At 36.2% G+C, this 16,621-nt stretch overlaps 1 protein-coding gene across 2 annotated transcripts in view; it reads left to right on the plus strand.

Annotated features, from left to right (window-relative positions):
- Positions 1 to 16,621, plus strand: part of STT3B (STT3 oligosaccharyltransferase complex catalytic subunit B) — a 102,197-nt gene that overhangs the window by 52,189 nt on the left and 33,387 nt on the right. For both annotated transcript variants that reach the window (XM_086365642.1, XM_086365643.1), the window contains exons 2-3: positions 4,058 to 4,166; positions 7,687 to 7,974. In XM_086365642.1, coding sequence (XP_086221768.1) covers positions 4,058 to 4,166; positions 7,687 to 7,974 — 397 coding nt within the window. The remainder of the gene's footprint in view (positions 1 to 4,057; positions 4,167 to 7,686; positions 7,975 to 16,621) is intronic.

Raw genomic sequence — 16,621 nt, forward strand, 5'->3', positions numbered from 1 at the left:
CCCTTGATGATGGCCTATAGTTGGTGTAGGCTATTTTTCACTTTTCTTTTCCTTTGCTTTGATAATTTCAAGTAACCTTTCTTCTGGTTTTCAGATTCTTCTGCTAGTTCAAGTCTACTACTAATGTTTTCCACTGCATTTTCTTTTTCATTTTATTAATTTAATTAGCTCCAGTATTTCTCTTTGGTGTTTTTTTTTCTTTTAGTATACTTTCTGTCTCTGTTGAACTTCTTATTCTGTTCATGTGGTATTTCCTGATTTGTTGAGTTGTCTCTCTGGCTTCTCGTAGCTTGCTGAGCTTCCTTAAAACAATTACTATGAAGTCTTCATTGAGAAATAGATTTATTTCTCTGTGGTCAGTTACTGAAAAACAATTGTGTTCCTTTGGCATTGTCAAGTTTTCTTGATTTTTTTTTTTTTTTTAACATTTCTTGTAGCCTTATTTTGTATAGTGTGTTAGTCACTCAGTCATGTCCAACTCTTTTTGACCCCATGGACTGTAGCCTACCAGGCTCCTCTGTCCACAGGATTCTCCAGGCAAGAATACTAGAGTGGATTGCCATTCACTTCTCCAGGGGATCTTCCCAACCGAGGGATTGAACCTGCATCTCCTGTATTGCAGGCATATTCTTTACCATCTGAGCTACCTTTATGTCTGCCCATTTTATGGAATAATTTTGGTGGGGAAAGACCTTTACCTGTGGGTAAGTGCAAGAGTGACAGCTGGATAGACTGGCAGTTCTTACCCCGGGTAAGATCCGGGGGTGTAGTCTTCGTGCATTTCTAACAGCTGAGTTTAAGTGGAGACTGCACACTGCGGAGGTTCTCAATGGCCGAGGCTGCAAGTGTCCATGGGGCTTGTAAGGGCTACGGGGAACCTTCTGATCTTTTTTTCTCCCATGGCGAGGAGTTGTGGCCAAGGAAATCTTTCTTGGCACCCGGCCCAGCTCACCGGTGTCGTCCTCATTGTGGTGTTACTGGCTAATGCCCATGGAGTCACTACGGAGCTGTGAGCTAGAGCGCAGGCAATGGTGGCTCAGCTGCAGATCTGGGGCCCAGAGGCACTTGTCAAGCCAACCATGGAGCTGGGATCTGGAGCTCAGGAGTCTGCAGAGCTGGAATCTGAAGTGTAAGCACTTAACAGTGGTTCTGGGGTTCAAGAATATTTGTGGGACCGTGGTAGCCCTAGTCCTGGGGCAGTGCAGCAGCAAGTCTTTCTTGTTGAGGGCATAACAGTGTCTCCTCCAGGGGCCCTGTGGCAGTGATGACTTTTGCTGAAAGCTGTTGTCCTCTGTAGAGCAGGCCACTGGAGTCTGCTCTGATGAATACTTACAGGGTCCTCCTTTGTGAAACCTCTCATGGATATTGTTGTCCTCAGTCAAAAAGCCTGCCTCGGTCCACCACAGAGCAGACCATGGGGACTGCAGGGGTACCTGCCACGTGGCTGATCCTGTTGTCTCCAGATGCCTCAGCTAAGCCTGTCACCCCAGTGATCCTTCTTCCGTCTGTGTGGTTGCTCTCCATCCTTTGCTTCATTGTGCTGCTGTAGGATCTCAGTTCTACTTGAGCTTCCCGTAAATATTTTCCTTTGTGGATAGCTGTCTGTTATTTTTTATTGGGGGTATGAAGGCTGCTGTCACCTACTGTGCCATCTTTTCAAAGCCACCTCTCAAGATACTTTTTGTCTTGTTACTAATTTCCTTTGCATCTTTAACTTTTTAAATATTTAGCTTATTTTTAATTTGACATTCAAAAACTCAAATAGTGCTTTTACCATACTTTATTTCACAGTAATAGTAACAGTAGCCTCTGGGTGCTTTAGGGACATTATATTGTTTATTTATCAAAGCCGCCTTATTGACATGGGTACAGTTGTTATTCCTTTTTTACAGAGGAAGAAACTGGACCACAGAGAATGGTCTAGCCAAGGTCACATAGCTAGTAAGTGTGGAAACAGGATATCCAAACTTAGGCAGTATGATTCTAACCTTTGTACTGTAAACCTCCCTTTCAGGCTGTGTGGCTTATCTTACTTCTGAAGTTATTCTTACGTCTGTTGCTATTAGTTCTTCCATTGGTTGATTTTGATGCTTAGTTTTCATATTGCTTATTTTTCTCATGTTTGATTTTTGGATGTGTGCTTATTTTATATTAGATCAAGTCTGTCTTAAAATATTACAGTATTTTGTTTCTAGTGATCGTGTGTTGGAAAGTCATGACTTGCTGTTGGGAAGGATATATCAAGCTGACTTTGGATATGAGGTTTTCCTATTCATCTGGGAAGCATTGTTCCACTCTTTGAATTACTTGGCTGTGTGTGTTGGAAATACCCCTGAGGCCCACTTCCTTGTTTGGCAGTGGTCGTCTAAGGGGATCCACCTGCCTAGCAGTTCCTATTGCTCATTACCCTGAGGTTGATGCAGGATTTTCTCTTGCTTCTCTCCCGCCCTCAACAACTTTATATTAAACATGAACCATCCTGAATATTGCCTCTTCAACTCTTCCCCCTTCCAACACCCAAGCGTGCACACATGTACACAACACACACACCATAGTTTGCAGTTACTTCAGGTTGCAGTTTGGACTGTGGTTTCTTCCATCTCATTTCTTGTTGTTGTTATTTTGTCTTTCATTGATCAAAATTCTCATTCGTTAAGGTCATGTTCTTATTTTACAGTACAGTTACGGTTCATCTCTGGTTATTTATAACTTGACTCTTTATTTCTGTGATTTTTAGAGTTATAGTTGTTCAGTCGCTAACTTGTGTCCAGCTCTTTGCAACCCTATGAACTGCAGCACGCCAGGCTTCCCTGTCCTTCACTGTCTCCTGGAATTTACTCACATACATGTGCATTGAGCTGGTGATGCTATGTAACCATCTCATCCTCTGCCACCTTTCTCCTTTTGCTTTCAATCTTTCCCAGCAGCAAGGTCTCTTCCAATGAGTCAGTTCTTCACATCAGGTGGCCAAGGAATTGGAGCTTCAACGTCTGTTCTTCCAATACATATTCAGGGTTAATTTCCTTTAGTATTGACTGATTTGATCCCAAGGGACTCTCAAGAGTCTTCTCCAGCACCACAAATTAAAAGCACCAATTCCTTGGTGCTCAGCCTTCTTTATGATTCAGTTCTCATATACATTCGTACCTGACTACCTGGAAAAACCATAGCTTTGACCATACAGACCTTTGTCGATAAAGTACTGTCTCTGCTTTTTTTAATACCTGTCTGGATTTGTCATAGCTTTCCTTCCAAGGAACAGGCTTGCATCTTTTAATTTTGTGACTGCAGTCACCATCTACAGTTATTTTGGAGCCCAAGAAAATAAAATCCGTCACTGTAATCACTTTTTCCCCCTTTTGTTTGCCATGGGGCCATGTGCCATGATGTTAGTTTTTTGAATGTAGAGTTTTAAGCCGGCTTTTCCCCCTCTCCTCTTTCACCCTCATCAAGAGACTTTTTAGTTCCTCTTTCTTCCATTAGAGTGGTGTTATCTGCATATCTGAAGTTGTTGATACTTCTCCTGGCAATCTTGATTCCAGCTTACGATTCATCCAGCGAAGCATTTTGCATGCTGTATTCTGCATATAAGTTAAATAAGCAGGAATTGAAAGCAATTATATTGAATGTACAAGCTTCATTTTGGTGCTGTATTCTGTTAGTGGTTTTTAGTCTTTTGAGAGTCATTGACATCTTTGAAGATTTGGTAAATTTTATGTACCATCACATTTTTTGTTCAGATGCATAGCTGTGTACCATCTGTACCCCAAGCAATGGCCAAATGTTAATTTGATCATTACTAGTTTTGTAGACTTGTTTTTCGGGGGAGAATGGGCTTTTTTTTTTTTTTTTTTAGTTATTTTTAGAGGTATAAGCCAATTTCTTAGAAAATAATCTATTGTTCAGGTTTGAGGGAAATTGTTATGAAAGATATATTTATATAGCCATAGATTTATGTATAAAGAGTTGAATATAAAGTATAGTATTAGAAAGCTAGAGCTATTTCTTTCTAGTAAACCAAGTTTTATAACATTTCTTTTTTTCCTATTTTCTCTAGGTTTAACTATAGATCAACACATCATCTTGCGTCTCATGGGTTTTATGAATTTTTAAATTGGTTTGATGAAAGAGCATGGTATCCACTAGGAAGAATAGTAGGTGGTACTGTAAGTATATATGCAGTTACTCATGTTAATCTTAAATTTTTTCAGTGATTTGAGTAAATCATTCATCACTAAGGTGATGGCAATTCTTAAAAGTTTTATATAGTTAAATGATACGTTTTCTCTGGCTAATTATCTGTTATTTAATTTGTTAAATCTCTTTTCTTAATACTCTTCTTCACATACCCCCACCCCCCAGGCTGTTTTGGGGTTATCTCATACTAGCCATTATTTCTGACAAGTGGTGGAGGTTAGGAGGAGAAGCTCTTGTCACACTCTTAAGTTCAGGTTACTTGTGTTTTTGTTTTGTTCTATAGAAGCTTTATTGAAAAAAACATTTTGGAAGGAAATAAAAATGTAGAACAATCAGATAATTCTAATTTTCCTGGTCCTAAATCTGTCTCAGATTACTCCAGGTATTGTTCATAATTTATGGGAAATCAGAATGTCCAGAAGATGATAGAAAGGAAAATGTTTTTAGGATTTGGGATGTAAGGAGAATGGTTTGAGAGAAAATGAAAGACAAGGCACCTACTGGAGAAACATATACATTTAATATTTTTTTCTTGATCACTTTTGTCAGAGGTTTATCAATTTTAGTAGATTCTTTAACCCATTAAACTTTGTTGATTATTGAATATTTGTGTGTTACCTTCCGTTTGTTTCCTTCCTCCTACTTTCTTGAGTTTGATGTTTTTATCTAGTTTCCTAATGTAGTTTGCTCAATAATTTTCAACTTCTTTGTTACTAATGTATTTGTTTTGAAGCTCCAAATTGCCTCATGATCACTGTTTTAGCTACATTGCTTAAGTTTTGATATGCAGTGTTTTCATTGTCATTCAAGTCAAAATGTATTTTAACTTCTGTTATAATTTTCTCTTATTCATGAGTTACTTAGGACTGTATTTAACTTTTAAACATTAGAGAATTTCCTCATCATCTTATTTTGCTTTTTACTTCAAATATATTAATGTTAGAAAACAAATTCTATAATTTTAATCCTTTGAAATTTATTGAGACATGATTTGTGGCCCCAGGATATAGCCAAATTTTATAAATGTTCCCTCTTTGTTTGGAAGGAATATGTTCTCCATGATAGTGAGATGTTATATTTATAAAATCTGGCACATCTTTTTATCTTTGTAAATAGGGATAATGATACAGAAGAATAGTCATGATAGCCTCTGAGGCTGATTAGAAAGGTATTGAATGGTGAAAGATGTGGTAGATGACTATTATCTGTACTGCTTGTGGTGTGAATGCTGTCATATATTTTATTGTACTAATCTTTGATTACTGTAGTTTGTTTCCTGCTATGTTTATAACTTTTTATCTTGAATTCACCCTCGGTTAAGGCTGGTTTTCTGAGATTCCTGGTGTCCTGGTATTTGGAACCATCCTTACAATAATCTTTTTCACTTCCCTTTTCTGGAGCCCTCAGAAGTTTAGGACTGTTTTTACAGGTTGTTTCTCAGTCTAAGTTTCTTATATGTGAAGTTGTTATAAATGTGGAGAGGGCTTCCCTGGTAACTCAGTGGTAAAGAACCCTCCTGTCAGTGTAGGAGATATAGGTTGGATCCCTGGGTTGGGAAGGTCCCCTGGAGAAGCAAATGGGAACCCACTCCAGTATTCTTGCCTGGAGAATCCCATGGACAGAGGAGCCTGGTGGGCTACAGTCCATGGGGTTGCAAAGAGTCGGACATGACTTAGTGACTGAGCTTGCATGTATAAATGTGGGACCCATACTCACCCATGTGATGAATGAGTTATTTCTTGTTTTGTTTCTACTTAAAGATTTGGACGTAAGGGAGAAGTTGCTTACTGTTTCATTTGATGGGTGGGTAGAATTCATCTAGTTTCATAAACGGGCCCTGGGTTTGTGCTGGGAATTAGGCCTTTTCTTTAATCTCAGTGGTGAGCAATAACTATCCCCCAACCACCTCAAGTACCTAAAGTATATATTAGGGCCTCGAGTGTTTTCGTTTTTTTTTTTTTTTAAAGACTTCTGAAATACCAGTGCCTAGTTTGAAATGCTTCTTTATGTTTGGAACCTGAAGGATTCCCTTCCAGGTTCTCTTTCTTTTAAGGTTAAACATGCCTTTTTTGTTGTTGAGTGGTTTTGTTTGTCTAGAATACCTTGATTTTTTCATCTAATACTTCTATGTGTTGTTTTGTGTGTCAGTTCAGTCTACCATATTTAGATATTTTCAGATTTATTTCCATTTAAAAAAAAATTTTGCCAGGAAAACTATTCATTTGGGACCTGGTATTGTATATGTAATGGAACAAAATTTTAATTTTTAAGAATGGTGATGATTGCCATACTTTTTCCCCTTTCCTTATCCCACTCTCCTTCCATGCGTTCAGTAGATACTGTGCATCTATTTTATGCCTATCATTGTTATTTGGATGCTGGGGAAATTGTTCATGTTATTCTGGAGCTTGTATTCTGTGAGAGTGTTCATTTATTTATTTATTTTTGGACATGCTGTGCAGCATGTGGGATCTTAGTTGCCCAACCAGGGATTGAACCCATGCTCCCTGCATTGGAAGTGCGAACTCTTAACCACTGGATCACCAGGAAAGTCCCTAAGGGTATTTACTTAATAGATTGTAAGTAAATAAGTAAAATAAATACTATGTGAAATGGTGATAAGTGCTCTGGAGAAAAAGCAAAGGAGTTGGTTTAAAGACCATGGGCAGTTTGCAAATAGTATGGCTCATAAAATAAATTTATAACATTCTTTGTAGTTTCAGTGATGGAGAAAGAAAAAATCTTTTAGGATGTAGCTAAGGATGAAAGTGTAAATACACATTTTAATCACAAATAGCTCAGAATTAATGTCCTGTTTATTGTTCATTGAATCTTAAATGTTTCATGTTCCTCCTTTGGGGAGAGGTTGAAGAGTACAGCTGTTAACTAGGCCTATTCTAGTTGATTTGCTTTCCATTGTTAAGTATTTTAAGAAGTGTAAAAATGTCAACCTTCGAGGAGTTCCAAAATATTATATTTGAATTCACTAACTAGTCCTCCTTTTCCTAGCTAGAATTGTTCACTTTCCAGATCTTGACTTTGAAGGGAGGAAGAAATTATTTATAAATATCACTTAAATAATAACTGCACATAAATTTTTTTCATCTTCTGTTTGTTTCTCAATCCCTTAAACACAAGTATGGGCAAAATTGTTAAAACCCCATACTTAAGGATGTGTTAGATAGAACCCTGTTTATAGAGAAAGAGTTAGTGGGGACAATTATAAAGTTACTCAGTGTTCCATCATTAAACATCTTCACTTTTAATACTTCATTCAGTCTGATCTTTCTTCTTTTGCTTAAATATATATCTCTGCATATGAGAATTTTTTGTGTCCAGTTGAAAAAGAACATTTAATTTTGTAGTATGTAAAGAAGGCAAACTGTTGTGAGAGCTTATTCTCAACCTAATTATGTAATAATAAAGAGCTTAGTGTTTTCAGCTACCTCCTTATATTTGTAATTACATTTTCCTTTTTTTTTTTCATAGGTTTACCCAGGGTTGATGATAACAGCTGGCCTTATCCATTGGATTTTAAATACGTTGAACATAACAGTTCACATCAGAGATGTATGTGTGTTCCTTGCACCAACTTTCAGCGGCCTTACGTCTATATCTACTTTCCTGCTTACCAGAGAACTGTGGAACCAAGGAGCAGGGCTGTTAGCCGCTTGCTTCATTGCCATTGTGCCAGGCTACATTTCTCGCTCAGTAGCTGGGTCCTTTGATAATGAAGGCATCGCTATTTTTGCACTTCAGTTCACATATTACTTGTGGGTAAGTAACACTTGATGTTTTGTTATCATTAATACCCATGAACTTTCTACTGAAAGTTGTTATTATAGTTGCATGCAGAAAACTGTTACTGTTCATGACAAATAAGTCACAGCTCCAATAAAAGAGGCTATTGGAAAATAAGCTGTTGATTTTTTTGTTGTTGTTTCTTTACTAGTGGAGAGAGAGGTCAAAAATACTTAAGAAAGCTGAAGTGGGGTTCAGTGGCTTAGGATGTTGAATTCTGTGTGTGAAATTTGCATTATTTTACTGTTGCCAAGTTATTTCTTCTTTCCCTATCTGTATACCTTCTGTTTCTTTTTCTTGTCTTGCTTTATTAACTAGTACTTCCAGTATGATGTTGAAGAGGTGTAGTAAGATGATCCTCACCTGGTTCCTTTTCTTAGTGGGAAATCTTTGAGTTTCTCACTATTAAACATGTTGGTTATATGTTTTTTTGATCTTATTTATCAAGTTGAAGATCCACTTTAGTTTGTTGAGTTTATCATGAGTGGATGTTGGATTTTGTCAAATGCTTTTTCTCTACTGATAGGTGATTGATTCATGAACAACACAGGTTTGAACTGTGCAGATCCATTTATACATATATATTGTTTTCTATTAAATACATACTACAGTACTTCACAATTTGGTTGAATCCATAGATCTGGACCCAAGGATTATGTAAGGTCCCTACTATAAAGTTATATGTGGATTTTCTTATGCCAAGGAGGTAGTCACTGCTACAACCTCTGCCTTGTTCAAGGGTCAATTATAGTTACATATAGTTGTAACTATATGTAAATTCTTTGACCTTTTGATGTCATGAATACATTATTTTCAAATGTTGAACCAGTGTTTCATACCTGGGATAAATCTCACTTGGTCATGCTATATAATTCTTAAAATATCTTGTTAGACTTGATTTCCTAATATCTTGTTGAGGATTTTGTTTCTAATGAGAGAGATAATGGTCTGTAGTTTTTTTTTTTCTTATAGTGTCTTTGGTTTTAGTATTGGTTCTGGCCTTGTAGAACGAGTTAGGAAGTATTTCCTCTGCTTCTATTTCCAGAAAGAGATTGTAGAAAATTATTATTTTTATTTATTCTTTTTTAATCATTTGGTAGAATTTACGAGTGACCTCCCCCTTGGCCTGGTGCTTTCTGTTTTGGAATGTTATTATTTATTTATTCCATTTCTTTAATAGAGATCTAACCAGATTTTCTATTTCTTTTTGTTTGAGTATTAGCAGATTTTGCCTTTCAAGAAATTGGTTCATTTCGTTTAGGTTATCAAGTTTTTGGACAAAGAGTTGTTCATTGTATTTCTTTATTATCCTTTCAATGAATGTCCAGGGGATCTGTAGTGATGTTCCTTCTTCCATTTCCAGTAGTATTAGTATTTGTGTCTTCTTTTTTTGTTATTAACCTGGCCTAGAGGTTTATTGATTTTTGTTCAGCTTTCAAAGAACCAGTTTTTGGCTTTATTGATTTTCTTTATAAATTTCCTGTTTTCAATTTCATTGATTTCTGCCCTGGTTCTTAATTCTGCTTTCTTTGGATTTAAATTACCCTTCTTTTTCTAGGTTCCTAAGGTGGAAACTTAGATAATCGTCTTAGATCTATCTTTTCTACTGTTTACATTCAGTGCTATAAATGTCCATACTAGCATTGCTTTTTGCTGCATCCCATAAATTTTGATCAGTTGTGTTTTCATTTTTATTTAGCACTATTTTGAAATTTCTCTTGAGGTTTTTGACTTTTGAATGTGCTTATTTAAAGATATGTTGTTTAACTTCCATGTATTTTGAGACTTTCTAGTTATTTTTCTATTAGTGATTTTTTGTTTGATTTCATTGTGGGCTGAGAATTTATATTATATGACTTTTATTCTATTAAATTTGTTAGGATGTGTTTTATGGCCCAGATGTTGTTTATCTTGGTGAATATTCCATGCCGACTTGAGAAGAATATGTATGCTTCCATTACTGGATGAATTTATCTTTAGATGCCCACCACAGCCAGTGTCCAGTTCATTGGTGGTGGTGTTGAGTTTTAGCTCTATCCGTCTGTCTGAGAGAAGGGTTTTAAGTCTCCAATTATGATAGTGGATTTATCCAATTATACTTGTGGCTCTGTCAGTTTTTCCTCATGTAGTTTGATAAACCTGTTGTTTGACATGCACACTTGAAGAATTGTTTTGCTGTCTTTGAGAATTAACCCCTTTATCATTATATAATGTACTTCTTGATCTCTGATAGCTTTCCTTGCTTTGAGGTAGGCTTTATTATATGTATCTTTATCAGTTCATTTCACTCAGTCATGACCAACTCTTTGCAACCCTGTGGACTGCAGTACACCAGGCTTCCCTGTCCATCACCAACTCCCAGAGCTTGCTCAAATTCATGTCCATCGAGTTGGTGATGCCATCCAACCATCTCGTCCTCTGCCGTCCCCATCTCCTCCTGCCTTCAGTCTTTCCTAGCATCAGGGTTTTTTCTAATGAGTCAGTTCTTTGCATCAAGTGGCCAAAGGATTGGAGCTTTAGCATCATTTTTTCCAATGAATATTTAGGACTGATTTCCTTTAGGATGGACTGGTTTGATCTCCTTGCAGTCCAATGGACCCTCAAGAATCTTCTCCAACACCACAGTTCAAAAGCATCAATTCTTTGGTGCTCAGCTTTCTTTATAGTCCAACTCTCACATCCATAATGACTACTGGAAAAACCATAGCTTTGACTAGATGGACCTTTGTCAGCAAAGTAATGTCTCTGCTTTTTGATATGCTGTCTGATGGAGCAAGTATCTTAATCTCATGGCTACAGTCACTGTCTGCAGTGATTTTGGAACCCAAGAAAATAAAGTCTGTCACTATTTCCATTGTTTTCCCATCTATTTGCCATGAGGTGATCGGACTGGATGCCATGATCTTCGTTTTTTGAATGTTGAGTTTTAACCCAGCTTTTTCACTCTCCTTTTTCCCTGTCATCAAGAGGCTCTTTAGTTCTTTGCTTTCTGCCATAAGGGTGGTGTCATCTGCATATCTGAGGTTAGTGATATTTCTCCTGGCAATCTTGATTCCAACTTGTGCTTCATTCACCCCAACATTTTGAATGACGTGCTCTGTATATAAGTATCTTTATATATACTTCAAAATTTTTTAAATCTTTAAAGGAAGTATTTATTTCTGGCTGCACTGGATCTCCATTGTGGCACACAGTACTCTTCATTGCTGCATGTGAGTTTTCTTTAGTTGTGGTATGTGGCCTTCTTGCAGAGCACGAGATCTAGGATGGGCAGGCTTCAGTAGTTGTGGCACTTGGGTTCAGTGGGATCTTAGTTCCCAAACCAGGGGTCGAACCTATGTCCCCTGCATTGACAGGTGAATTTTTAACCACTGGACAACCAGGTGAGGCCCTGTATCTTTATATTCAAAGTGGGTTTCTTGTAGACAACATATAGTTGGGTCTTGGTTTTTGATGCACCCTGACAATTTGTTTTTTAATTTGTGCATTTAGACCATTGACATTCAAAGTGATTCTTAACTGTAGTTGGTTTAATATTTACCCCACATGTTACTGTTTTCTGTTTGGTACTCTGTTCTCTATTCTTTTTCTGCCTTTTGTGGTTTGAACCGTGCATTTCTTGTGTTCTGCTTTCTTTCTGGCACATCAGTTATGCTTTTTTAAACTGTTTATAGTGGTTGCCATAGAGTTTGCAGCAGACATACACAGCTGATTCAAGTTCACTTTCAAAGAATACTATACAGGCATACCTCGTTTTAATGCACTTCACAAATACTGCGTTTTTACAAATTGAAGGCTTGTGACAACCCTGCATCAAGTGAGTCTGTCAGCACTAGACATTTGCTCTCTTCATGCCTGTCATATTTTGGCTTTTCTCACAATATTTCAAACTTTTTCATTATTATATTTGTTACAGTGATCTGTAATCAGATTTTTGATGTTACCCTGGCAAAACGATTATAACTCCCTAAAGGTTCAGGTGATTGTTAGCATTTTTTCGCAATAAAGTATTCTTTATAAAGTATTATGTGTTATTTTATTAAACATAATGTACTCTTAATATTGAGGACTTTCCAGGTGGCTCAGTGCTAAAGAATCAACCTGCCAGTGCAGGAGTTGCAGGTTCGACCCTTGGGTCGGGAAGATCCCCTGGAGAAGGAAATGGCAACCCACTCCAGTATTCTTGTGTGGGAAATCCCATGGACAGAGGAGCCTGGTGGGCTACAGTCCATGGGGATAGCAAAAGAAACGTGACTTAGCAACTAAACAACTCATAATCGACTCCAGCTTAGTGTAAACATATCTTTTATATGCCTTGGGAAGCAAATTTGTGTGAGTGGCTTTACTACAATATTCAGTTTATTGTAGTGGTCTGGAACTAAACCTGCAATATATCTGAACTCTGCGTGTGCCACTTTATAGGCAGTGTGAGTACTTTATAGTAACAAAATAATCCCTGTATCATTACTGTCATGACATTCATATGTAATACATACATAATAGATTACATTGTTGGTATTATTATTTTCAATAAACTTATCTGTTGAATCAATTAAGAATAAGAAAACTAAAAGTTTTTAATTTCCCTTCACTTATTCTGACTTTGATGCTATTCCTTTCTTTAGATGCAGATCTAGGTTATTTTCCTTCTTCTTAAAAAACTTCTAGCTTTTATTGCAGGACAAGTCTGCTGTCAACAGATTTCCTCAATTTTCATTTATCTGAGAAAGTCTTGAAGCATAATTTCACCAGGCCCAAATTTCTAGATTGTTTTTTTCTTTCTTTCCTTTCTCAGTTCTTACATATTTCACTCTAATCTCATCTTGCTTGCATGATTTTTGAATAGAGGTCATGTGATCGTTATCCTTGTCCTTCTAGAAGTAAGGTGTCTTTACCTCTGGCTTCTTTTAGGGTTTTTTCATTATTGTTGATTTTCTGTAGTTTGAAAAAGATATGCCTAGGTGTGGTTGGTTCTTTTGGCATTTATTGCTTAACATTTGAGCTTTCTGAATCTGTAGTTTGGTTTCTGACTTTATTTAGGGGAAATGATCAGTTGTTATTGTGTCAAATATTCTATTCTTTCTCTCCTCTCCTGGTACTCTCATTACATGTATGCTATATCTTTTGAGGTCTTTTAACTAATACGTAGTGTTTAACATATATAAGTATATATTTTGACAATATGTATGACTGAATCTTGATAGTATAATGCCAAGTGGAAAAATAAATTGAGGTAGAATACACACAGTAATTTTAAGTAGTACAGAGTGTATTGTCAGTTTATACTTATTTATAATGAAAGTATAAAAATATGGCATTTATCCATCATATATACCAACTTTATGATAGTGGTTACTCTTGAGTATGGGTGAGTGATACTGAGGAAGGAAGTGTGAAGGGGGAGGTTCAACTATGTTAAAAACTTTTTTTTAATAAAATCATCCAGAGCAAATATGTTTTATTTGCATTTGGAAGTCTGGATGGCTATTTTTCTCTGCTCTTCTATATGTTTGAAACCTTTTGTGATAAATTTTTAAAATAATATATTCTATCTGTCGGGAATTTAAAAACATAGAAAATTAATATAAAGAAACCATCACCTGGGTATTACTGTCATTTGCATTTTGTCATAGTTTAAAATTTTTTCATGCTTTTATGAAATGCAAAAGTGTTACTGTTTAAATAGTTTTTTTATTCTTTTAAAAAGCATGAGTCAACCATTGCAGTAGTGCCTTAACTGGCATGTTAATTACCTTTCATCATTTAAAAATTTAAGAAATTGAGACAAAATTCATGACATAAATTTACTTTCAGCCATTCTAAAGCGTACAGTTCAGTGGCTTTTAGTATCTTCTGTTTACTTGCAGAACATTTTATACCCCCTAAGGAAATCTTGAACCTCCCCCTTCCTTATTTTTTAGTTTCTGTTTGAAGACTTATTCTGGACATTTCATGTAGGTAAAATCCACATAAAAAAATGCATTCACTTAGCATAATCTTTGGTATTTTTGACATGTATCAGTATTTCTTTTTTGTGGCTGAATAACCCATTGAATTGCATTGTATTATATTGTATGGCTTCCCTGATGGCTGAGATGGTAAAGAATCTGCCTCCAACACAGGAGACCTGGGTTTGATCCCCAGGTTGGGAAGATCCTTTCGAGAAGGGAATGGCAACCCACACCACAATTCTTGCCTGGAGAATTCCATGGACAGAGGAGCCTGGTGGGCTACAGTCCATGGGGTCTCAAAAGAGTTGGACACGATTGAGCGAGTAACACTTTCCCTTGCAACCCATTGTATGTATACCACATGTTTAAAATCCATTAGTGGGTGGGCATTGAGTAGTTCTCAAGTATTAACCATTAGGGGTAATACTGCCGGTGCACATTTGGGTACTCGTTTTTGTGTGAACATATATATATTTTCATTTCTCTTCCATATATATGTAAGAGTGAAATTGGGGGATTTGCCAGACTATTTCCTGCAGTGGTTTCCCCCTTTTACATTTCCACTGGTAGTGTATGAGAATTTTAATTTCTCCTGATCCTCACCAAAACTTCCCCCCACTCACCCAGTTTTTTTCATTTGTTTTACTTGACTATTGGTATGAAATGGTATCTCATGGTTGTTGCTTTGGGTTTTTTGTGTGTTTTTTAAAATTGTGGTAAAATATATGTAACATAAAATATGCCATCTTAACTATTAGAGTTCAGTAGTGTTTAACATTCAATAGATTTATAATGTTATACAGTCGTCACCACCATCCATCGCCATCGTTTTCCATAACTGCCCATTTTAACCTTCTCCAGCCCCTGACCCACCACTATTCTACTTTCTGTCTCTGTGATTTTGACAGCTCTTAAGTATTTCATATAAGTGGAATCATACATTTTTGTCTCTTTGTGACTGGCTTATTTCACTTAGTGTTATGTCCTCAAGATTCATCCATGCTGTGGCATGTGTCAGAATTTCCTTTTTTATGGCTGAAAATAATATTCTATTGTATCTATATACCACCTTTTGTTTATTGATTCATTTGTCGGTGGACACTTTGGTTGCTTCCATGTTTTAGCTAACATGGGTATACAAATCTCTCTCTACCTTGCTTTCAGTTCTTCTGGGTATATACCCAGAAGTGAAACTGCCGGGTCATGTGTTAGTTCTATTGTGATTTTTTGAGAAGCCACCATATTGTTTTCTGTAGCAACTGTACTATTATACATTCCTACTAGCAGTAGGTCTATTTGAGTTAGTTTTGTATATGCTGGTAAGGATCCAACTTCATTATTTTGCACATTGATGTCCAGTTTGCTCAGCACTGTGTACTGAAGGGACTGTGGTTCCCCATTGAAAAGACTTGGCGCCTTTATTGAAAATCATTTGACCATATATACAAAAGTCTGTGAGTTTTTTATTTTGTTCCATTGACCTCTCAGTATGTATGTGTCTTCATGCCAACACCACACTGATTACTTTAGCTGTGGAGTAAGTTTTAAAATCAGGAGGTGTTTGTCCTCTTTGTTCTTTTTCGGGATTCCTTTGGCTACTAGGGGTCCCTTGAGATTCCATTTGAATTTAGGGTGGGTTTTTACTTCTGCAAAGAAAAAATCATTGGATTTTGATATGGATTGCATTGACTCTAGATTACTTTGGGTAGTATTGTCATCTTCCAGTCCATGAATAATCATGGAGTGTTTCCATTTCTGTTTAAACAGTGTTTTACAGTTTTCATCATGCAAGTCTTTTAATTCATTAGTTTAATTGTATTCTTTTTGATGCTATTGGAAATTTTTTGTAATATCCTTCTTGCATTGCTATTGGTTAGTGTATAGAAATGCAGTGGGGTTTATTTATTTATTTTTCCTGTGTTGACTTGTATCTTGCTGTTTTGCTGAGTTCATTTATTAGCTCTAGCAGGTTTTGTTTGGGGGGGGAGGGCTTTTTCCATATGAGATCATATCTGTGAACAAGGGTGATTTTACTTCTTTCCAACCAATTTGGATTCCTTTTATTTATTTTTCTTGTCTAATTGCTCTGGGTAGGACTTAAGTACTGTGTTGAATAGAGGTGGTGAAAGTAGGCATCCTTGTCTTCTTCCTGGTCATAGAGGAAAAATTTCAGTCTTTCACTTTTGAATATATTCACTGTAGTTTTCATATATGGCTTTTGTTATGTATTACATATTATTAAGTATGTAATATATTTTATATACTAATATATAGTATTTTGTATTTTAATGTCATTTACACATTTTTATACATGGTATCGCTAGTCTCATATGTGAGAGTTCGGCTAGATAGAAAGGTCTAGGTCATTTGTTCTTTACTTGAAATTTTTGAAATTGTTGTACTATCATCATTTTGCTTCTTACTGTTAACCTAATTTTATGTGTTTCATAAGAAATGTCTTTTTTTTTTTTTTTTTCCTAAAGAAATAAATAATGAGTTTTTTATTTTTTGGGTTTTTTTAACCTATATAGCATTGAAATCTAATAGATTCTAAGATATGTACCAGAGTTGATAACTCTTGGTAATGGTAAACCCTTGCAACACAGTATATTTATTGTTAATTTTTATTTCTGGAAAGCTGTCTTTGATTATAGTCTCAAATATAGTTTGTT

Source organism: Bos grunniens, chromosome 22 (assembly GCF_055505025.1).
Source record: "Bos grunniens cultivar Pamir isolate PY7600 chromosome 22, Bosgru_T2T1.0, whole genome shotgun sequence".
Taxonomy (NCBI): domain Eukaryota; kingdom Metazoa; phylum Chordata; class Mammalia; order Artiodactyla; family Bovidae; genus Bos; species Bos grunniens.